This window comes from Canis lupus, chromosome 32 (genome assembly GCF_048164855.1).
Source record: "Canis lupus baileyi chromosome 32, mCanLup2.hap1, whole genome shotgun sequence".
NCBI lineage: Eukaryota > Metazoa > Chordata > Mammalia > Carnivora > Canidae > Canis > Canis lupus.
In genome coordinates, this window is record NC_132869.1 from 34907592 (window position 1) to 34931259 (window position 23668).

At 37.4% G+C, this 23668-nt stretch overlaps 1 protein-coding gene across 23 annotated transcripts in view; it reads left to right on the forward strand.

Annotated features, from left to right (window-relative positions):
* The window catches only part of IQCH (IQ motif containing H), a 214043-nt gene that overhangs the window by 46932 nt on the left and 143443 nt on the right, over positions 1-23668 (forward strand). For 18 of the 23 annotated variants that reach the window (XM_072809304.1, XM_072809305.1, XM_072809308.1 and 15 more), the window contains 2 exons: positions 15060-15180; positions 22025-22153. In XM_072809304.1, coding sequence (XP_072665405.1) covers positions 15060-15180; positions 22025-22153 — 250 coding nt within the window. Of the gene's footprint in view, positions 1-15059; positions 15181-22024; positions 22158-23185; positions 23532-23668 lie in introns of those variants that run through there. The other 5 variants (XM_072809312.1, XM_072809315.1, XM_072809320.1 and 2 more) reach the window with 4 other exon arrangements.

The window sequence follows — 23668 nt, forward strand, 5'->3', positions numbered from 1 at the left end:
GAATTACCATCTAACCTAAAACATTGAAATCCCAAGGGAAGATGCCACCATTTTCCCACAGACATAGGTTTATTATTCCATCTACCCATAGTTTCAACTGTAGGACCTAATCTTCCATCAGAGGGAAGATCATTCCCCCATAAACTCCCATTTTCTCATCTTGAACACTTGCAAGGCCACCTAGCTGTGCTTTTGCTCCAGGCTGCACTTTAAGCTGAAATGTATTACCTGCCCAGGAAACTGCATTTTAAGTAATAGCCACCATTTCTGAGTGCTCCTCCATGCTGGGCATGGTGGTAAGTACAATATACACAAATTAGCTCATGTAATCTTCACAGTAACCCTACAAGTTAAATACTGTTACCACTTTCATTTGATATTTGGGGAAACAGAGGCAAAGTGGTTAAATAACTTGCCCAAAAGCACACAGCTACAAGTCAAACTCAGCCAGTCAAGTTTTAATCTTTATTCTACGGTACCCCCAGGTACTTTGAGGATGATGACTTTGACCTGCTCCTGAGGAGTAGATCTGGGACCCAGCCAAAACCTGCTTCCTTGATGACCAAGGAATTTGCTAGAGAAATTTCTCTGCCTTGGTCTGGGAATAGAAGTAAAAAAATCAAGCTACTCAGTAAGAGACTCTATTACTCAAGGCTTAGAACAAGAAGAGAAGCTGGTTCTTCCCCCCTCCAGGCTTATTGAGAAAGAACTGACAAATAATGTTGTATAAGTATAAGGTGTCCAATGTGATGACTTGATACACATATATACTATACTGTGAAATGATATCATCCATCATCTCACATAATTACCTTTTATATGAGTGTGTGTGTTGTGAGAACATTACTCTCAGGGCACTTGGGGGGCTCAGTCCATTGAGCATCTGCCTTCAGCTAAGGTTATGATCCCGGTTCAAACCTTGCATTGGGCTCCCCACTCAGCTGGGAGTATGCTTCTCCCTCTCTCATAAATAAATAAACAAACAAACAAATAAATAAAATCTTTTAAAAAATCTACTCTCTAGAGCTGGTACTTTTAAAGATGGAAAATTACTTCAATTAAACTGTAACCTCCTTTGAGGACACGGATAGTACCAAATCTGGTAAGAATCCAATATAGTTACTATTGGTTGATGTGTATGTGGTTAATGACCTTTTTTTTTTTTTTTCCAAGATTTTATTTATTTATGAGAGAGAGAGAGAGAGGGAGAAGTAGGCTCCATGCAGGGAGCCCAATATGGAACTCGATCCCAGGTCTCCAGGATCACGCCCTGGGCTGAAGTCAGCGCTAAACCGCTGAGCCCCCTGGGCTGCCCTGGTTAATGACTTTTAATAACAGTTTGGTAAGGACCCATGTAATTGAGTTAGGCTGTGTCAAGTTAATTTAAATAATGAAATACCACATACCTCATTTGGCTACATTTGTAGAGCACTCTTCTTTTTGGCCATCAAAGATATCTCCCCAGATCTCTTCAGGTAGAATTTATTTTCCCTTCCCTAGATCATTATTGTATGCTTTTAAAGTTTGACGAGCTATGCCTTGAATTTACTGAGCCACATCAAAGAACAGTTGAATAAATAAAAAGATATATCATATTCTTGAAAAGGAAAAATGATTATAATAAGAATGCCAGTTGTTTCCAAATTAATATTTATATCTAGTGTAATTCCAATCAAAATTCTTATGGGTTTTATTTGGTTTGTATAGAATATTAATTCTTTTCAACTTGCCAGCGTTCATCATCTGGAAAAATAAATGGGCAAAAGCTTCAGGTTTTTTTTTTCCTAAAGAAGATTAATGAAGGTAAATTTTTCAGACAACTTGTTAAAACATATGATAACATTAACATAATTATAATAGCATCCTATGGGTAGAAAAATTAACAGATCAATGGAATAAGAAACTGAGCACAGATATTGAACTGAGTGTAAAAAAATAGCTTTGAATGTAGGAAAGGTGACACTGTAAGTTTGTGGGAAAGTGAGGGTCGGTTAGATGTGTGGTGCCAAGTCACTGGACTAATGATTTGGGAAGAGAGCATTCAGTTAAGTCCTGACTTTACATCCTAACCCAAAGAAAACTCCTGATGGATTAAAGGAGAGAAAGATGTTAAAAAAGAAAAAAATAATAAGAAAACCATAAAAGGAGAACTAGTTTTCAAATTAGCCAAAGGAAGATGTTTTTTAAACACCATAACCTCACGTGATATTAACAGCCTGCCTTATAAGAAAAACCCATATATTGGATCCCAATCCTAGATCGGTCCCTAACTTCTATGTGATCTGGGGGCAAACCACTTATCCTTCTTGGGCCTTAGTTTGTTCACGGGTAAATTTAGGGCATTGGATTACACCATCCCTAAGACTTCTTCCAGTTCTGATAACCTATCATTCTGATTCTGAGCAAAATCAATTTCCTTTGCTTCCCTTCCTTTCCTTTTTCTGACCACCAATAATATGGTGGGAAAACAGAAGAGCAGACCAAGTGAAACTGTTTTCTCTTCTGATGGTGGAAACAAAATTCACAGAAGGTATTGATGTTTTTCCCTTTGCAATGACACATTTCATAAAGCATCTATTGAGTGACTAGGGTGTACCTGACCTTGCCCTCATGACTATTATGTGTTACCACTTTTAACACTCAGAGTGTGTCAGAGAGATCCTGTCTCCCATTTTACGGATATGAAACTCAGGGCATAGAGGCTAAGATATATGACTAAGCCCTAACATTAATATGTACCTTACTCAGAATTTGGGCCTGTATTTACTTTTGACAGTCTGATTCAGAGTCTAGGAAAATTATCTCAAGGGAAATTGTGAAAAGGACAGGGTCTTACACACACACACACACAACACACTACTAAGATGACTGAATGCTCTTCCTTACAAATCAGCTTCTCTACTAATGAATAATGTTGTATTTTTAAAGTGGGCTGAATTTGTATTTGGGGTTAATGCCATCATTGACTTAAGCAAAAATACCTGAACGGGACACACTCCTAGCCTGCTCTCAGGTTTGCTTGGGCTTCTCTTCTGTAGAGTTTACCGATACAGCATAGAAATTATGGCAAAGCCCAGTGGAGTCGTTGAAGTAAAAGTCTCAATACTGCTCAGGAAGGGATGCCAAATTAAATAAAGAGAGCCCCCAGCAGTTCTGCAGCTGTGTGCCAACCCAGCTGCTGGTATGAGGTAAATGAGGACCGAACTCCTTCTCACTTGTGACCCTTGCCGGTATTTAAACAACAATGCCTGGAGACTGGCACACTGTTCTAAAATAAGGCAATGCATCTCAAGAGCAAAAATAGTTAAACTACATGATAAACCCACTCACAAAGTTTTTCTTAGGTTTTCACCTTTCAGACCACCATTTAAACTCATTTCCTAAAAATAAAAAAATAAACTCACTTCCTCTCATGGGCTCCTGGCGAAGGTTGAGATGTTATATTCCATCTACGTATCAATTTGTAATACGCAGCCCTAAGTTTACAGGAGGAAAATGGCATAGAACCTAGAGGTCCTCCAGTTGCTGTCTTTTCATATCTTGTGACAATGTTTGAGCGGTGCCGTGGTATAATATTCACCAAAATGCAAAAGTCACAAGTGTAAGCAACTCAAGTCATTCTTTATTCTTGTATGATATATAACAGACGTGTAGATGAAATCCCAGGGCTTTATTGGTCTCTTGTAATCGCTTTTCTAGAATGTTTAAATTTCTACTGGAATGCTACAGAGAAATGCTATTAGATATAAAGAGGAAAAATAGCAACAAGAAGTAGACTTCTATTTGACTCCACTGAAAAAACCCAGAGTCCAGTGTGTTTCAAGCTCCTCTGAGGAAACATTTTATGTAAAACCAGGTTATCCCTTATCTTTACCCTCTGCAGAATGGTCTCATATTAATGAATCACAGCAATTACTGCTGTTAGGTATATCCTAATCCTTTGGTCAGTTTTTTTTTTTTTTCCCAAACTGCATTCCAAAAAATACTGGCTCCTTGGAATGCAAATAGGTGTTCCATGAAAGTAGAGTTTTATGGCCGCATAGAAGTGGGAAACGTGAGGTTGAAGAGAGTCAGGCTGACCTCCATACGGTTAGGCTGCTTAGAGTCATTGACTCCATACTGGAGTGCACCATGAATCTTCACCGGGAGCACAGTCCCTGCGGTGAAAAGTGTTACCCCAACATCCTCTGACCCTTTTCTACAGAAGAGCTCATAGAACCATATTCAGAGGAAGGCACTTTGGGAAGCTTTGCTTAAATGCTTTGTTTTAACTATTTTCGATGGGAAAGTGTTTAGACAATACTACATATTTTTCTTTCTTAGTCACATTTTACTGGAATTTAGTATTTTCTTGGAGGCTTTGGGACATAACAACAAGCTTAACTCTTTTATGTGTGATGTGCTGTATGGTGCTTGTGAGGTGTGCATATGCTCATACCTCAGACTTCTGTGTGATCAAAGTAATATTTCCTCTGGGGTCTCCTCCATGGTCATCTCTACTCACCTCATTCTTTGAGTCTGTTCCCAATGCCATGGTCACTTCTGCTACTGACTCCCCTGGCCTCATCCTAAGACCCTTTCCAGTTCTGAGAAGTGTAACCCTCTGTGTGCCTTATCTGTCCTCACTCCCTCCTTCCTTTCTTCTCCCTTCCTTCCCTTTCTCTTTTACTTTCAATATTGGTAAATTTCTGCTTTCTCTTTTTCTCTCTCACTCTTGCTGGGATTTACCAATTGAATTCATCTTTTCTAAGAATCACTTTAAGCTTCATTTCTCTAATTTTTTCTCTATTATATATTTTCTATTCCATTGATTTCTCCTCTTACCTGTTTTTATTCTCTTCCTCTTATTTATTTTGAGTTTATTTTACTCTTCTTTTTTATTTCAAAGCTTTTAAAGGTAGAATCAGATGATTGATTTTTGGCCTTTCTTCTGTTCTAATGTAAACACTTAGACTGATAATTCCCTCTCAGCAGTGTTCCAGCTATGTCCCACAAATTCTCAAATGTTGCATTTTTATTATCATTCAGTTCAAAATTCCCCTAGTGATTTTTTTCTTTGACTCATGAGTTATATAGAAGGGTGTTGTCTTAGTTTTCTCATTCTTATTGAATTCTGATTTAATTCCATCAAGATCAGAGAACATACTCTGTAAGATTTAAATTTTTTGAAAGTTGATTGAGACTGATTTTATGGTCCAGGATATAATTCATTTTGGTGAATGTTCCATGTACATTAGAAAGGAATGTGTATCCTACAGTTGTTGGTTGTAGTGTTCTATAAATATCAATTAGGTCAAGATGGCTGATGGTAATATTGAGATCTTCTATATCCTTATTAAGTTCTTAAAATCTCTTTGTTCTACAAATTACTCAGGGGAGATTTCTAAACCTTCAACTCTGAAAACTTGTCTATTTCTTCTTTTAGTTCTGATGATTTTTGTTTCATGTATTTTGTGTTAATGTTATTAAAGACATATATGTTTATGATTTTTAATGTTTTGTTGGCTAATTGACCCTTTTATTAGTCTTTCTCTATAAGTCCTTGTCTTAAAGTCTACTTTGTCTGATATTAATATAGCCACTCCCTCTTTCGTTTGCTGTCTGCTTACATGGTATATCAATCCTTTGTTGTTGTTACTTCAACTTGTGTCTTTAAAATTAAAATTCATCTTGGGGTGCCTAGGTGGCTTGGTCAGTTAAGCATCTGACTCTTGATATTGGTTCATGTTATGATCTCAGGGTTGTGAGATTGAACCCCATGTCAGGCTCTGCCCTGGGCATGAAGTATGCTTAAGATTCTTAGTCCCTCTGCCCCTCCCCATTGTGTATATGTGTTTGCTCACTTACTCTCCCTAAAAATATAAAATAAAATAAAATAAAATAAAATAAAATAAAATAAATAAAATAAAAATTCACTTCCTATGGTAGCATATAGTTTTATCTTTGGTTAAAATCCAGTCTGATAGGGCAGCCCTGGTGGCTCAGCGGTTTAGCACTGCCTACAGCCTAGGGCGTGATCCCAGAGACCCAGGATCGAGTCCTACGTCGGGCTCCCTGTGTGGAGTCTGCTTCTCCCTCTGCCTGTCTCTCTGACTCTCTATCTCTTTGTGTCTCTCATGAATAAATAAATAAAATCTTTTTTAAAAAATCCAGTCTGATAATCTCTGCTTTTTAATTAAAGTGTTTAATCCATTTTTATTTAATGCAATTATTAACATAGTTTGATATAGGACAACTATTTTTCTACTTATTTTCTATTTTTACCATCTCTTTTTTGTTCCTTTTTTGTCTGGCCTAACTTAGGGTTATATGATTAAAAATTTATTTTAATAGTCTGTCTTACTTTTTTTTTCTTACTGACTTTTAAACTATATCTCTTTTGTGTTATTTTTAGTGGTTCCTCTATGAATTACAATATACATCCATCCCCAACTTATTAGAGTTTCTGCAGAATTAATATTGCACCAGTTCACGTACAATGTAAAGTATTTGCAATTTCATTTGTGCTATTGTCCCAATCCTTTGTGGTATTGTCATGTGACTCATACATATTGTAAACTTCACAGTATGTTATAATTTTTGCCTTGAATAGTCGATTGTCTTTCAGAGAAATTAAGGGAGAAAAACACATAGTATTTTATATTTACCATAGACATCTAAGTTTCCATCTTGTGTCATTTTCTGTTCACCTAAAAAACTTCCGATAGGGATGCCTGGGTGGCTCTATGGTTGAGCGTCTGCCTTTGGCCCAGGTTGTGATCTCGAGGTCCTGGGATCAAGTCCCACATCAGGCTCCCCATAGGGAGTCTGCTTCTCCCTCTGCCTGTGTCTTTGCCTCTCTGTGTCTCTCATGAAAAAATAAATAAAATCTTAAAAATAAATAAATAAATAAATAAATAAATAAATAAATAAATAAAATAAATAAATAAATAACTTCCTTTAAACATTTCTTGCCTGCTTAATGCAATGTAACACAGGCCTGCTGGTGACTCATTGTTTTCTTTTGAAAAAAGGAAAAAAATCTTTATATTGCTTTTACATAGAATTGTGGGTTGCCAGGGTGTTTTTTTTTTTTTCATTCAATGCTTTAAAGTTCCTTTGTTTCTAATAAGTCAGCCATCATTTGGATCATTGATTCTCTATAGATAATGGATATGATTTTTTTTTTTTCCTGGCTGCTTTCAAGTTTTTTCTTTGTTTAGCTTCCAGGGGGTTGATTATGTTGAGTCTATGTGTCGTTTTCTTTGTGTTTATCCTGCTTGAGGTTCATTGAGCTTCTAGGATCATCTGTGAGTTTATGTTTTCCAGAAAACTGGGAGACATTTGGCCATTATTTCTTTAAATATTTTCCTCCACATTTCTCTCTCTCCACTCTTTCTAGGACTTCAATCACATACAAATTTACAGCATGATATTTTCTTGTAGGTTACTGAAGATCTATTCCTTTTTAAATGTCTTTTTTTCTTTCTGTTCTTCAGATTAGATAATATCTGTTGATCTTTTTCAAGTTCACTCCCTTTCCTTTTGCCCATTTCAATCTGCTGTCAAGCCTACCCAACAAGCTTTTCATTTTGCAAATTCTACTTTTTAATTCTAAAATTTCCATTTGGTTCTTTTTCTATAGTTTTCATTTCTCTACCAAGATTTTCCATCTGTTAATTCATTCATGATCATATTTCCTTTAAGGTCTTTAACATATGTATAATAACAGCTTTCAAGTCTTTATCTGCTAATTCTACCCTCTGAATCATCTTGAAGTCTCTGCCATAACTGCCATTCTTTCAGGCTGTCTCAATTCTGTGAATTCAGTTATGAAATGTATCCAGGAACAAATCCTTCATATAAAATTCGTCTTATTGATAGATAAAAATATACCTATTGTACAGAAGATAAAATGGAGACTCAGAGAAGCTAAATGACTTACCCCAGCACATTTCTAATTAAATGACAGAGCTAGGGCTGAAATCTAGTACACTAAGCCCATGATTTTTGCTTTTATGCTATAGATGCCTCTCAAGGGAGTTTTTCTTCAGCTCCAAGAATGCTGGTAATCCTTAGTCTGAGAGAAAGTGAGGCTCCTACTGTATCTGTGTGAAGTGACACTGAGAAAGGAGATAGAGTGATAGAGCTTTACTGTGAGGATAGGAGTAGGGCTGGTGACCTGAGTTGTTTGGCTTGAAAGTTTCAAAAACTCAGGAAGCAAAAAAATATAGTAAAAAGCACTGGCCCATGAAGCAGTGATGTGCCCTTTTAGTTCTCCCTCTATTGGGCAGATTAGGTGTGTATCCTAGCTATGTTCCCTTCCCAATCTTTAGTACGCCACTCATAATATGGGAAGGAGGGCTGGGGCAGGATTGCAGAATATGGCTGTGCAGGTTTCAACTCACCAGAAGATTCTGGAGCAGAGTAGAGGGGTATGATATAGCTCCAGTCCTCACCCCTCCCTCCCCCTCAGAAATATTCTCTGAAATACAGAAATACTGAAAAACAGAAATACTATTGGTAAATTATCAAAATATTGAGATTCTCAGAAATACTATAAAATCTGTAGAGAAGACAAGCAAGCAAGCATCCTTGTATATTTTTATTTTTGACTAGGGGACTTGAGAGAAAGAGGTGAAATTGGAAGGTAAATAACATGTCGAATTCTTCCAGAGAGAAATGACATCTTCAGAATTCTACTGAAATGATCCAAAACCCCTGGGACTGGAGGGAGGGAGGACAAAATACAGCAGGCCTGTAGGATGTAGGATGTTCATCAGAATATCAGGAGGGGGAGGAGAGCCTACAAATTTTTAAAGACTGTATATATCCTGAAACGGAGGCTTCCTTGACCCAGGCCCTCAGGTAACAGAAAGATGGAGAACACCCAGAATATTCAGTTCAAATGTGTTGCTGGAAAAGAAAACACACTGGTAGCAGACAACAGGGAATGAGATGCTACATCAGAGTAAGCAGACTGTCGGGGCAGAGCTGCCCAAGAATGTACAATGGGGAGAGAAATGATATGGCCACTGTACTGATTTATTATATACCACCCAGTATTTCACCCAGAGCTAACAAAAGAAAGGGAGAGGAGGAGGGAGGGACAACCATGGGCTGCAAAAGACAAAGCCTAACCCAGAAAAAAAAAATAACTCAAGGAACAGAAGGAATTTTCTCACAATTTCTTCACATTATAGCACAGCTTGATAGGAACATAAATTAAGTAAAACTAGAGCTTAGCCATGAGATGATAAAATAGCAGAATGAGATAAAAAGGGAGGTTGCTGGCATAAGGAAACACATTGAATACCAAAATACTTTATGGAACTAATAAATAAACTATAAATAGGAAGAACAGAACAGACACTGCTGAACACTGAAATATAGGCATGGAGAAAAGACTGTAAGCACAGCAAATGTAAAGGAAAAAGACAAAGGAAATTAATTAGAAGCTAATAGATATGCATAGTAGTTTGTTACAGACTAAGCTGCTGTAACAAAAAGATCTGAAAATATAATGCCATAAATAGATTAGTTTATTTCTCACTCACAAAACAGTCCACAGGTGAGAAGTTTAAGGTTAGTAGAACAGGTCTGCTCCATGATAGGGAGCATAACCCAGAGAGGGTTCTGGATGCTGTCTCATCTCATTCTTGTGGTTACAGACACTCTCATTCCAGTGGTTGAAGCTGGCTCCTCTCTACACCCATGTTTTCACCCACAAGAAGGATAAAGAGAGTTCAGGGCAGGCATTCTAAGAAGATGGCCCAGATGTTATACTTATCACTGCTGCTTATGTCTTACTGGTCTGAATTTGGTCACATGACCACATTTAGCTACCAGAGATACTGGGAAATGTAGTCTGAACTGGATAGATGTGTGCTCAGCTAGAAGATTTCTATTCTAAAATGAACCAGGAGAGAATGAATAGTTAGGTACCACAACTTAAAAGATAAAAATAAGCCATTTTAAGTGTCATTTAATGACACTTGGTGTCTCTAAAACAGGAAACCCAGAAAATGAAAGAGAAAATGTATCCAGTGATATAATGGGAAAAAAAATTCCAGAATGAAGAAAGAATGAAATCTACAGGTAGAAAGCACTAATTCCCAGGAAAATTTGATGAAGAGTATTACATCAAAGTATTTTCAAGTTAAACATGTGGATTTCAGGGGCACCTGGGTGGCTCAGTGGTTTAGCATCTGCCTTTGGCTCAGGTCGTGATTCTGGGATCCTGACATCGAGTCCTGCATCGGGCTCCCCAGAGGGAGCCTGCTTCTCCTTCTGCCTCTCTCTCTCTCTCTCTCTGTGTGTGTGTGTGTCTCATGAATAAATAAAATCTTAAAAAAAAAAAACAAAAAACACTTGGACTTCAAAAACAAAGAATGTTTTAGACATCCAGGCAGAAAGAGAAGTTACCAACAAGGGGTAAAGAATCAGATTGGCATCAGATTTCACAATATTCATCATAGAAGACAATGAGTCAGTGTCTACAAAATTTTGAGGAAAGAGAGGATGACCCCAGATATCATTCAAGTATAAATACCCACGAGCACTTCTTGGAAAGGACTGCTTGATAACCCAAAGCAGGCAATTAAGAAATCAATCAAAATAGGGGCTTCTGGGTGGCTCAGTTTGTTGAGCATCTGACTTTTTATTTCAGTTCAGGTCATGATTTCAGGGTAATAAGATTGAGCCCTGCATCGGGCTCTACTCAGTATGGAGTCTACTCAAGATTCTCTCCTCTCCTTCTGCCCCTCCCCCTGCTCATACTTTCTCTCTTTCTCTCTCTCAAAAATGAAGAAAAAAAAAAACAAAACAGCCAAACCATAAGAGACTCTTAACTCTAAGAGACAAACTGAGTATTGCTGGAGGAGAGGTGGGTGAGGGGATGAGGTAACTGGGTGTTGGCTATTAAGGAGGGCATGTGATGTAATGAGCACTGGATGTTATAAGCAACTGATGAATCACTAAATTCTACTCCTGAAACTAATAATACACTATATGTCAAGTAATTCTAAATAAAATTTTAAAAATAAATCAATAAATTAAATCTTCAAAAAAGTCAATCAAAATAAGGAACTAGCATAGAGAAGCCATGACACTGGATCCATTTACACATAGGATGAATACTAAATAACCCTAGCAATTATAGTTTCAAAACAATGCAGATATTATAAATCTGGACAACATAAAAATAATAATATAATAAAAAATTGGAAGGTGAGGGGTAGCAAGAGAGTTTTAATGTTCTCATCCTTTGAAGATGGGATATATTATTCAAATTTAAAACATTTTTTTAAAAAAACCTAAATGTTTTTCATAATCATTTTTATTTAATTATAGGGTAATAGTCCATAAACAACTGCCTGAGGGCTGACCACCTGTTTTTGCACATAAAGTTTCATTAGAACACAGCTCCACTATTTGTTTACATATTGTCTATGCTACTTTCTGGCTATAACAGATCAGAACAGCCTAAAATATTTACTGTCTGGCCCTTTAAAAAAAGTCACCAGCCCTTGCAGAGGAATCTTTTTCAACTCACAGGAATCTTGTGGTAAAGAAATATTAACTTGAGGTTTAATAATTTGTTGAGTTCAATTCAGTCTTTTCCCCTCATATTAAATTCATGTTAAAAATTAAGTTTAATAATGGAATATAAATCCTATTTTTATAAACTGATGTATTAATCATTCCAAAGATATCAGAAATAATGGATCACCTGATTTCTTAAACTTTCATCTTTGTGTTTTTGTGCATTAATTGGAATCTTTATAAAATGAGCATATATCATTTTTTACCAGAATCATAAAATAGAATGGTTTTTCTATTTGAAAACACTAGAAGCAAATATACCAAATTATTAACAATGATTAATTCTGGCTGGCAGGAATGTGATTGCTGTTTTCCTTTTTAAGCTTTTGCTATTTTTTTAAAGTTTAAAAAACAATTAAGCTGTTATAGAAGGTTGAGGCACTAAGCGACAGAGTTTTGGAAACAGTAATGACATGCCAGATATAAAGAACATTGTTCTATTTCTATGATAGTGTTATACATATCGTGTTATACAAACTACAGAGCATGGTTCCAGCCTGAAATACAAAGATGACATAAAGGAGAAGCCAGAAACAGATATTTGACTTCTGTTAGGCAATCGGCACATTCCTAAAGCTGGTTTCTTTAGTTTGCATTAACCTACCGCTCGGTTTCATCCCCCGCCCTCCCCTCCTGGTACACACACCATACTCCAGCCACACTGAGTTCCTCACCTTCCATGAAGTCTTCATGCATCCATATGCTAGTCTGCTCTGTCGCCACTATTCTTTTTCCCAATAATTGCATCCTCTTCTCCATGTGATATGATTCAATGCTTCTTTTAAGACAGAATTTAAATATCACTTCCTGCAGTCCGCCTCAACTGTGGCTGCACATCAGAATCACCTGGAGAGCATTATAAAAATGCTGAAGCCCAGGCTCCAGCCCAGCCATTTGGGTTTATTCGCCCAGAGTTGGGGCCCAGGCAGCAGTATTTTTATTTTTATTTTTTATTTTTTTATTTTTTTTTATTGGAGTTCAATCTGCCAACATATAGCATAACGTCCAGTGCTCAGCAGCAGTATTTTTAAAAAGCTCCCTGAGAGATTCTAACATACAGCTTGGGTCTTGAAGTCTTCTGCAATGCCAGGATGCAGAGTTAATTACTCCCTCCTCCGCATTCCCATTGCCCTTAACTTTTCCATTCCTCATGAAGCCTAACGCCGATCGCATTAAAGTTAGTGTTATATAATAAGTGCTCAGTAAATGCTGAAGGTTGTTACATGCCTTCTCCCTCCAAGCAAGCAAATGCAAAGGTGGTTGTCCTTCCCAGGGGAGCAGACAGCAGAACGGGCTCATGTTTCACATCCAATAACACTGCGTGCCGGATTTATTTCTATAATCCCAAGAGGATGTCAACTCCCAAGTGTAACCGTCTTCTCCATGCCCCTACACACACACACACACACACACACACAGACACACAGACACACATACACACACATCTTGAGTCTGGCTTTTACATTGTTGAGATAGCTGCAATTGAAACAGCTTTAATTTTCTGTTAAAATTAACAGAAACCAGCATTACGCATGTGCTGACTTCCCGACAGAACTGGAATATCATCTGCTTTGCACCCTCTCCTTTGTGTCATACTTTGCATTGTGTTTTATGTCGGATCCTGCTACTCTGGCTTTCAAGAGTAGGTTGTCAGGTATACTTTGTCAAAGGCTTTCAGAAAATCCAGATAAATGATGCTCTGTGCCCTGAAACTGCCAATCTGTATTTTACGTCTTCGCAATGCTTGACAATTTTATTCAAGTGGAATCCTTCTTTCTTCCTCTGATTTACCTTTGCCTCCCTGACCCTGACATCAATCAGACAAGTGGAGACCCTTCCATTTTTGCTACTGAAAATCAGCTATGTACATGCCATGTCTGCAGAACATGGTAGTGTTCACCTTGGGTGATTAGGAGGTCCTGCAGGCCACTTGGGTCTGGAGGTGAGGTGGGGTGAGGAGTGCTGGGGATGGGACAGAGACCAAGGTGGATCAGCAAGATGGAAGTTCCATAATAACACCACGTGCACACGACAGCTCATGGCACTCCTCTTTCCTCCTCCAACTCACCTAGAAGGCAGGAGATTGTGCTTCTACTCTTTCCTGTTTAAAAAAAAAAACAACAACAACCCTACTTATAGTCCTTTTAAACTGTCCTCACCAAATGCTTGGTGTTCACAGGATGGTGGCTGCTTACAGTTTCCCTTAAACCCCACATCCTTAGTTCATACAGGCATTTTTCAGCTAACATTTATTTGGAGAAGTGACTTTTCTCCCCTCACCTCCCCCCCCACCCAGGCTTGATGAAATTTTTCTTTTCCCATGATCTTAAGGAGCAATAAGGTGTGGTACAACAGAGTCCAATGGCAAATTTCACTAATGTAAAATCAAATTAATCTTAAAATTGATAATCTGTGTATTTCTTGGGTACTGTGCGACCTTAAACAAATCTACTATCAGTCTTGGTTTTTTTATTAGCTAAAGGGCAAATTGTTGTCTAATTCCTTTAGAAGTTATACAGATTAATTAATGTTTGGAAAATGATTTGAAAATTTAAATCAGTCTATAAATACCAAGCAGCTACATCTTCCCTGCTAGGAGGGCCCAGGTAATTCATAACCTCTTCTAATAAAGGTAAAAATAGTGTACTGGAGCCATACAATTAAATGTGATTTATATGCAATATACATATTAGTCTTTAAAAGCTAGAAGCAATTCATATTTCATAACTATAATAAAAGCATTTAATGACTTTAGAAAAGGTAATCATCTACTGTAACTGATCTAGATATCAAGTCTCTAACTCTCTCTGAGGTTTTCAGGAGTCCACTCAAAGTTCATTTTCAACCTATTAATGTTGACTGATACATTTATCTTTTTTTAAAATCTTTTTGGTTTGTTTGTTTGTTTTAGGGGTATGTGGGGAGTGGTAGTAGGAGAGGGAGACTCTTAAGTGGGGGCTTAATCTCACAATGCTAAGATCATGCCAGGAGCTGAAATGAACAGTCAGACGCTTAACAGACTGAGCCACTCAGGCAACCTGATACATCTATCTTGAAATTCTTCCAGTTTGCTTGGTTTATTTTTACTCTTACAACTCTAATGTGCATTTCCTGGGAAATTTGCCTGTACAAAACTTTGCTGTATTCAAAATCTCTTCTGTCAAGATTTAGCACTTTTATATCATAGTCATTAAAATTGAACAAAATCTTAATAGTTTCCTTATTAACTACTATAGTGACTTTGCATAGTGGAAATCACAACATGTTAATTGGATTTAATTAACTATTTTAAATTACACAAACTCCTGACAGTAGACAATAGCACAGGGTCCTCACGAGCAATAAAATTGGAGCTGCTATTGCTACTTTATTAAAACTTAATGAAACTATTCATAATCTTATTTATTGTTTACAAGAAAACTGTGTTCATTTTGAAAGCAAAACTGCCTGCTGAAAACAAATTTTTGATTGTCTAGGTGAAGGTTCAGAAGTTAATAAAAGGGTCTACAATAGCCAACCTCACGGTTCCACCAACTTCTCACCGCACAGATCCCTACTTCACCCCCATACCTGTCCCACAAGCAGATGCCAGGAAAGGTTAGTGATTCAATGACCATTTTATGTGCTTAGGAATCTATGGGAAAGAGCATTGAGGTGGGATAGGGAGTTTGAATTCGGGCTCAGCCACTAACTCTCCTAGGTGACCTCAAACAAGTTGGGGTCTTCACTCTGGCCTGAATTTGCTCCTCTGTAAATCAGAAGGTTGGACTAGACAACAAGTAGAGTCCCTTCCACCTCTAAAGCCCATCATTTAAATAAATAAATAAATAACCCATCATTCCAGAGATTTACTATTGATTTAGATGTTGATGGTATTACGTGTTTAAATTATTATTGTGTTTACATGGTATTACTAGAATTTTTCAAGCTTCTGAGCAGATAGTTTCTGATGCTATTCTGGTAGCATTTAAAAATTTATTTTAATATACTAGTATGCAAAAATATGAAGCCAGAATTAATGAAAATGGCATTTAAACCATTTAAATTCTACTGTTCAGGAAACCAGTGGATTTCTAGTTTTTAAACAAAAGGTCATATCATCTTCATCCCAGTATCCCCAGCGTCCAGAGCCATGTTGGTTCAATGAATAAGCAAATGAAAGAGTAAGTAAATTACTAAGGACTGAGTGTTGTATCACCCTTTCTACTTCTCCCTGCTACTTAATTTAATTGGCTGAAGAGTTGAAAAATGCCTAAGTGGATTCCCTTTTGTATCTCAAATATAACCAAGGGAGATAGTCTTTAATTATTCCCATCTCACTTTCTATCTGTTGTTTGGAATAGTTTGGACCTAAAGTTGCTTCCCAAAGGTTCTCTTGGTCCTTGGAGATTTAAAGTTCTCCATCTTGTCTGCTCTGTTTACTGACCTGCTGCTGGAGAAATAGCAGAACTCAAGAGAACCCAGCATCATTATAAGCTCCTTAATGGGTGAAGCTCACAACTATAACTATTACTTTTTCTAGTTATAAACCATATTGTTCAGAAATCTTTGTGACATATGATTTTACTTAGTTTACATCTTTACTCCCTGCGACTATGGAATGACTCCAGCAGAATTCTTGCTTTAATAACATCTTACATTCTTCCTGGATCAAATTAAGATGAATGAAATAGTGAATGAATGCATCAATCAATCAATATCCACCTTAGCAATAGACATAATGAAAAAACTGATGCAAAACAAAGGTGAATCTAGAACCATGGCAACTTGACCCAGAAAAAAAATCATTTTCATCCCTCAATTATCACCAGAGAACAGATGGCCTACCATAATATTTGTATTTAATCAGCCAATTAATCAACATATATTTATTGAGTACTCACCATGTGTCTGGTACTGTGCAAGGTAATAGAAGCATCAGGAAAGCACAAGCCACAGAAATGTAAATACAGTGTCTAGAATTTTACATGTTCCCAATGCCCTTAACTGTCATCTCAGGTTCACACAAGTCCAGCAAGAGGTAAAGGACTGACAACACCCAGAAGAGAGAGTTGTTTTGGAAAATGCAGGACAAACTTCCTGACTTTTTCTCGAGTTACCTTGCTACATCCAAAAAAGAAAACAAACTCTTTTTTTTTTTTTTTTAATGGTTAAGAATATATGTCTCACAGTACCCAAACCAAACTTTCAGGCTGAGTGTGACCTTAGACAAGCTGTTCTCTGGTCGCGATTGATTAATCAACTCCAAACTCTACAAACAAGGCAGACCTGACCTGGACTTTCCCTTCATTCTCTGCTGTTTCCTCTACCCTCTGCCATATGAGCCTACCCTCTGCTCCTCACTAGGCCAAGCACATTTTCAGATGGGCCTTCTCAAGTGTCTCTATTTCTGTCCAGAAAAGTCACTTCCTTAAGCACCTGTCTTTTCCTTCATAGATGATTATAATTTGTAATTATATATTTATTGTGAGTTTATTTCATGTCTTTGAACATAAGGCTCCATGAGTTCTCTCTGGCTCACCACTGCACCCCCAGCCTCCAGAATAGTTCCTGCCACATAACAAGCAATTAACAAATATCAGTTGAATGAATGAACATCTATCTAATCCCTAATCCCTTCAACTGGAAAGTAAACGTGTTATGAAAGTTTAATGAGACAATGGTGTTAAGGGATAATTTCCCAAAACAGGTGGGGATCCCTGGGTGGCTCAGCGGCTTAGAGCCTGCCTTCGGCCTGGGGCATGATCCTGGAGACCCGGGATCGAGTCCCATGGTTCCTCCGTGGATCCTGCTTCTCCCTCTGTCTCTGTCTTTGCGTCTCTCTCTCTCTCTCTGTGTCTCTCATGAATAAAAAATAAAGTCTTTAAAAAAAAATTTCCCAAAACAGGTAAAATTATGGATGTCATACAAACATAAAATGAACACATGTCAAAGATTTTATTTATTTAACTTGTAAATTAAAAGAGAGATCTGTAGGGGTATCTGAGTGACTCAATCAGTTAAGGATCCGACTCTTGGTTTTGGCTCAGGTCATGATCTCTTGGGTCTTAAGATCAAGACTCAGGTTGGGCTCCAAGTTCAACAGGGAATCTGCTTGAAGACTCTCTCCCTCTGCCCCTCCCCCCACTTATACTCTCTCTCTCAAATATATAAATAAATAAATAAATCTTTCTCTAAAAGAGAGAGAGAAAGATCTGTAAGATGTCACAACTGTTTTAAAGGAGAATATAAAGAACAGATATTTGTAGAGCAGGAATATAAATATAAATAAATAATATAAATAAATGTGCAAATAGATGCAAAATTGACATTTCTATGGGAAGGAGGAATGTCCCTTCACCAGATGGAATTTATTTTCAAGTCTGTAGATAAGAATTATTTGTATTAGTGTCAGGTTTTTTTTGTTTTGTTTTGTTTTGTTTTTGTACAAAATAACCTTAATCTCTAGAGTTGTGAAATAGCTCAAACAAGGACTAGGTTCAGGTAATCCCTGAGGGCTCCAGCATTCCATTCCAAAGGTATCCAGTAATCTCTTTTGCTTATTCCAAAACTTTAAAAAAATATATTCTTATAGTCTTCCACCACTTTGATTAAAATGATCTCCAAAAATTTTTTTAAAAATAAGGCTGGTCTCATTAGGTTTGTCCTGATTATTTACACAGGTGCAGCAAGAACAGGCCATCTTAAGTTTGCTCCACAGGAAGTTTTCATAAGGAATCTCAGATTGAACTTTTAAAATCTTCTATTACTTGCTATCCTAAGGATAGAAAATCAAGCCCAAGAAACTCTGCCTACCACATTTCAACTACAGGATCTATAAATTTGGGTATATTCCTCTTTTCTAGAGGCATTCCAAATATCCTAATATCCCAAGGTTCTTGGGCCTGCCAGGACATGACCCATTTCTACCACCTGCAAGAATGGAAACCCTATAAAGCCATGTACCAGGCCAGTTTTTTTGGAAGGATTTGTAAGCCTTGGCTACATAAAGTCAACCTTAGTTCTTTAAAAGACACTTGTCATTCATGATTAATAACTATTCATTCTTAAATATGAAATTCAGATAAGGTCTTGGTTACATAAGCAATTTTTCCAATTATAGCTTAGTAAAAGGAGAATAGATTTTTATTGAAACTATGCAAATAACTATATTGCCATGAAAAGCAAAGATACTCAATGAGAGTTTCGAATCTGAGAGATGAGGGGGAACACATTTAAAAGTATTAGAAGTTTAATTTCCTTATTTCCTAAAAATCTTAAGAAAATTCAATTAAGAATATTCAATTTATATAAGCACTTATTTCTTTCTGTAAGTCAGCCAGAACAGAGCTCCTTTAATTTGAGACTTTACAATCTAATTTATTAATACCATCTAGAGACAAGAAAATATTCTATATTCACAATGAAAGATAAAGGCTTTTCTGAATTATGGACACATAGACATACAGATACAGGCAGAGCTCATAGCTTCAACTCTACAATTTTAGCTATGGATGAAAGATAAACACAGAAACACACTTACTGGTCCAGATGCCACCTTCTTTGTGGCATGACATTCCTAGCTGATTTGAGCTCAAAATACACAAGTGGACAAAAGACTAACAAACTATATTCTCTATTGTCCCTGATTCAACATGGAATTAGATGTCTATAAGACTCTAATCCACTTATGGAGATCGCCAAATTCCCAGTCACTGTAGCTACCAATAAGGAATAACTTAGCCATACATGAACAAAAAAGAAAAACAAAAAATTAATAGGAATAATACAGTAATGCCAAAATTAGAAAAACAATCAATAAAGTTTTATTGCCACTTTTAATTCACCTGGGGGTGTTAAGAAAACCCATGCCTGGACTCGGTTTCCTGTGCAGAGCATCATTTCTGGCAATTTCAGGTGAATCTTCTGCTCACCTTGGTGAGATCTCCAAAATTATTAAAAGATGTATATATATTTTAGAGTAAAACCATAACTCTTATACAACTATAAAATGAACACATCAAAGATTTTATTTAACTCATTGATTAAATGAGGGTATCAGTAAGATGTTATGATTCCAAGGAGAATCCAAACAACAGACACCTTTACAAATCAAGAACACTGAACTAAATTTGCAAATGGACAAACAACTGGCTTTTTTTTGGGGGGGGGGTGGAAGCATCATCGCTCTGTGTGACAGAGTTTCTTTGCATGCGTATAAAACAAGAAACTTGCACTATTTTCAGTTTTCTATAAATTAACCTTAATCCCTAGAGAATTATAATAGCCTCATCAAAAACAAAGGTGACTATAGAGTCAGATCATCTCCAGAGATTCCAGCATTTCAATGAAATGATACTCAGCCTCCTGTACTTATCCCAAAGTCTTAACCTTTTCCTCCCAACAGTAAATGTATACACATGTGTTTATCTAGAATTAAGTGAATTGCTCCAACCAATATTAAAGCAAAGGTCAAAATCATGCTCACATTCCTTGAGATTCTGAGTTCAGTAATGAAAATATACTGAATTAAAAGGAGCTCTGTTTTTCCCATCTGCAAGTCGGGCATACTTCTTAGAAATGGGATTTGATATTTAAAGGTAGAAAATATTTATGAGGACAAAGAATTGCTCTTACCATTTTAAGGTAGTTAAATCCAGTGTTAGAAAAATTAAAACCTAAAGTCCTAATTTCAAAAGGGGCATAATGATAATGAGCAGTTCTTAAATTTTAAAAGTATAAAAGATTGACCTGGAGTACTTACTTTAAAATGTAGATTACTGGGCTCCAATTCTACTGGTTCTCAAGCTTCAGGGAGCATTAAGTATGTCCTGGAGGCCTCAATAATACAGAGTCCCAGACCCTAGTCTCAGAAGTTTGGAAAGGCCAAGGAGAGGACCCAAGAGTCTTCATTTTTAATAAGAAGTTCTCCCTCTGAAATGATTCTGCAGTAAGCAAACTGAAGGAGGTTTTTCTTTGGAATCATTGTTTCACGAGTGAAGCCTTCTTGAACTCCCTAATCCCCTAGTGATCATTTCTCTGAATTCCTAGAACACTAGACTTTAGCATCCTTGATAGAACATACATCGTCATCGAGGTCCTAAGACAAACAGAAACAGTATCTGTTCCCCTTAGGATTTGGGCCAATTTCTTCAACTTAGTCTAGCTTGGTACACAGCTTGCAGACAAGGATTTCCTTGAGACCCAGAGTTCCTTACTTTCCTTCCTAGTACATAAGAGCAATAAGAAGCTGAAGCCCTATTACAAGTTTATTTCACATCTTCCCTGTGTTTCTGAGTTTCTGGCTTCAATACAATAGACCCACCTAAATGAACACATTGCCCCACCAGAAGGCTTTGCTCAATTATTCATTGATCCATTTATTTGTTTATTTATTTAATAGTCTCCTGTCCTTCAAAAGCCCTGGTTCCAGCCATGCTGACATAGTATGAGTTCTAGGAATTATAAATTAGGTGAATTAAGACTATCCATGTTGACTAGTTATGCTAAATTCACCTATGTGGGCAATCATGTCTTCTGGTGACATGAGAAATATCTAAAAATAATTTTCTTTTTTTTCTTTGTTCTTTTAGAGAGAGTGAGATTGAGAGAATGGGGCATGAGGGGCAGAGGGAGAGGGTAAGAGAGAATCTCAAGCAGGCTTTGCACCCAGCGTGGAGCCCAACACAGGGCTCAATATCATGACCCTGAGATCACGACCCTAATAAGATCATGACCTGAGCTGAAATCAAGAGTCAGCTGCTTAACTAAGCCACCCAGGTACCCCTAAAAATCACTTTCTTTTATAAAATATGACTTGTAACAATAGAGGAATAGTTGTAAGCACACAGATTTTCTTTCTTTCAGAACAAAACCTCTCCTTGGTTATGAAGACCGTGGACTTGATTCCTCCGCATTTTAAAAAGAGTAACAATGTTATTGATCATTGAAAATGTTAGGTATAAAGATGTTTTAGTTTGCACTGAAGTTATATTTCTACCTTAAAATGAAATTATCTTAATACAAGTTTATTTTATCATAGCATTATTGGAAATGCCATTTTATCTTGGGTTATAATATTAGGCTTAAATGAATGTGCACAACAGTGGTTTCTTCATGCAAAGGATTAAAGCACTAGATGTGCTCTCACAAATAAGAAGATGAATAGAGTAAGTTTTACCTGTGAAATTCATGGAGCTCAGACTTTGTAGAAATGCTTGGAGTTGGGCAGCCTGGGTGGCTCAGTGATTTAGCACTGCCTTCAGCCGAGGGCATGGTCCTGGAGACCTGGGATCTAGTCCCATATCCAGGTCCCCGCAGGGAGCCTGCTTCTCCCTCTGCCTGTGTCTCTGCCTCTCTCTCTGTGTCTCTCATGAATAAATAAATAAAATCCTAAAAAAAAAAAAAAAAAGAAAAGAAATGCTTGGAGTTAAAATCATATTCTTCTAACCTTCCTTTTCAGGGATTTTGAGTATGATAGAACGAGGGCTGATTCCACCAACAGCAAGGATTACCTTTCAGAACCCACCCATTATACCAAGAGCAGCCCCTCTGCATAATTTGGATGAAGCTCATAAGATTCCAACTGCCGGTAAGATAGTCTTGCCTACATGCTTAGCTGGGGATACATAAGAATTACTTCTCACCAAAATCTAGTCTGCCGGTATCCAACTTTTATCTTCAATGATAGGGCAAAATGAAGGCTGTAATGGTTCTGAGTTTCACTTGACTGAATAAAGTAACTTTAGTCTCTTTGTCAAACACCTACACACAGCCTGTTGTTGTCTGTATGTTAGAAGGTTGGTATTTTCAAGGGGCCTGCAGCTCAGTTGGGAAAACAAGACAGAACAAAGATAAATAATAATACAAAGAAGCATAGCATAGAAACCAAATGGATGTTAAAGTCTAGTGCTACAGGTGTTCAAAGGCACAGCTGTGGAGGGGTGAGATAATAGACTTCAAAGAAGAGGCTGGATGAAATAGTATGTTCAAAAAAAGCACCAACCTGGGAATCTACTAAGTACTTGCAGAAGCCCAGGCAAGCCATTTACTTTCTCTGGGCTCCAGCTTTCCCCATTACAAAATGAGGGAGTTTGGGCTAAATGGACTCATCTGTTCAACAAGTATTTGCCGAATGCTTGCTTTATCAAAAGTAGCATTTAAGTGCTGGGGATCCAACAGAGAATAAGTCAGACAACATTTCTGCCCCCATGGTGTTTATATTCCAGTGGGAGAAACAGATAATAAGCAAGTGAGTAAATGAGAATTTAAACTAGTGGTAGGTGTTAGAAATAAAACAACATGAATGAGAGAGTGGTAAGGAGGTGGTTACTTTGCTTATGATGAAAGGGTTAGGGAATGCCTCTCAGAAGATATATGAGGCTTGAGTTGAGGTAGAAATGATCAGAAGAAGTCAGTCATGTAAAGATCTAGAGAAAAGCATTTCAGATACAGGCCAGCACAGATATAAGGGCCTAAGGACTAAGGAGGGGATGAACAAGGCTGGTCTAGCTAGAGAACCAAAAGGGAGGAAATGAGGTTGGAAAAGTAGAGGGGAATGATGACTTGGATGGAGCAGAGACTATGAGTTGTCCTCAATATTCATTCATTCCTACTTCCACAGTAATGGAGTCATGGATGGGCACATGTCAGCTTAGCTAAAGACATTTCCCAGGCTTCCTTTCAACTAGGTGTGTCCTGTGACCAGATTCTGGACAAAGAAGATGGAAGTGGAAGTGGGAAGGGAAACTTCTGAGCTGAATCTGTAAGAGAAGGGGAGCATGGTCTCCACCTTTCCTTTCTCCTCTCTGGCTAGCTGGGATGTAGATGTGACGGGCAAGCACATGAGAGCTACCTGTGAGGTAGAACTCCATGTTCCATCTCTGAGTCTGGCAGAGCTGCCCTGCCAACCTGGGACTGTCTTCTTTTCAACTCTTGTGTGTGAGAGAAATAAACTCTTAAACTCTTAATTTGTTTAAACCACTCTGTATTTTAGGATCTTTCTCTGTAAATATCTTTGACTATAGCAGAACCAGCATGGCAGCCTTTCAAACCATGATGAAGAGTTGGATTCAATCAAGTATAATAAGAACCCACTGAAAGGTTT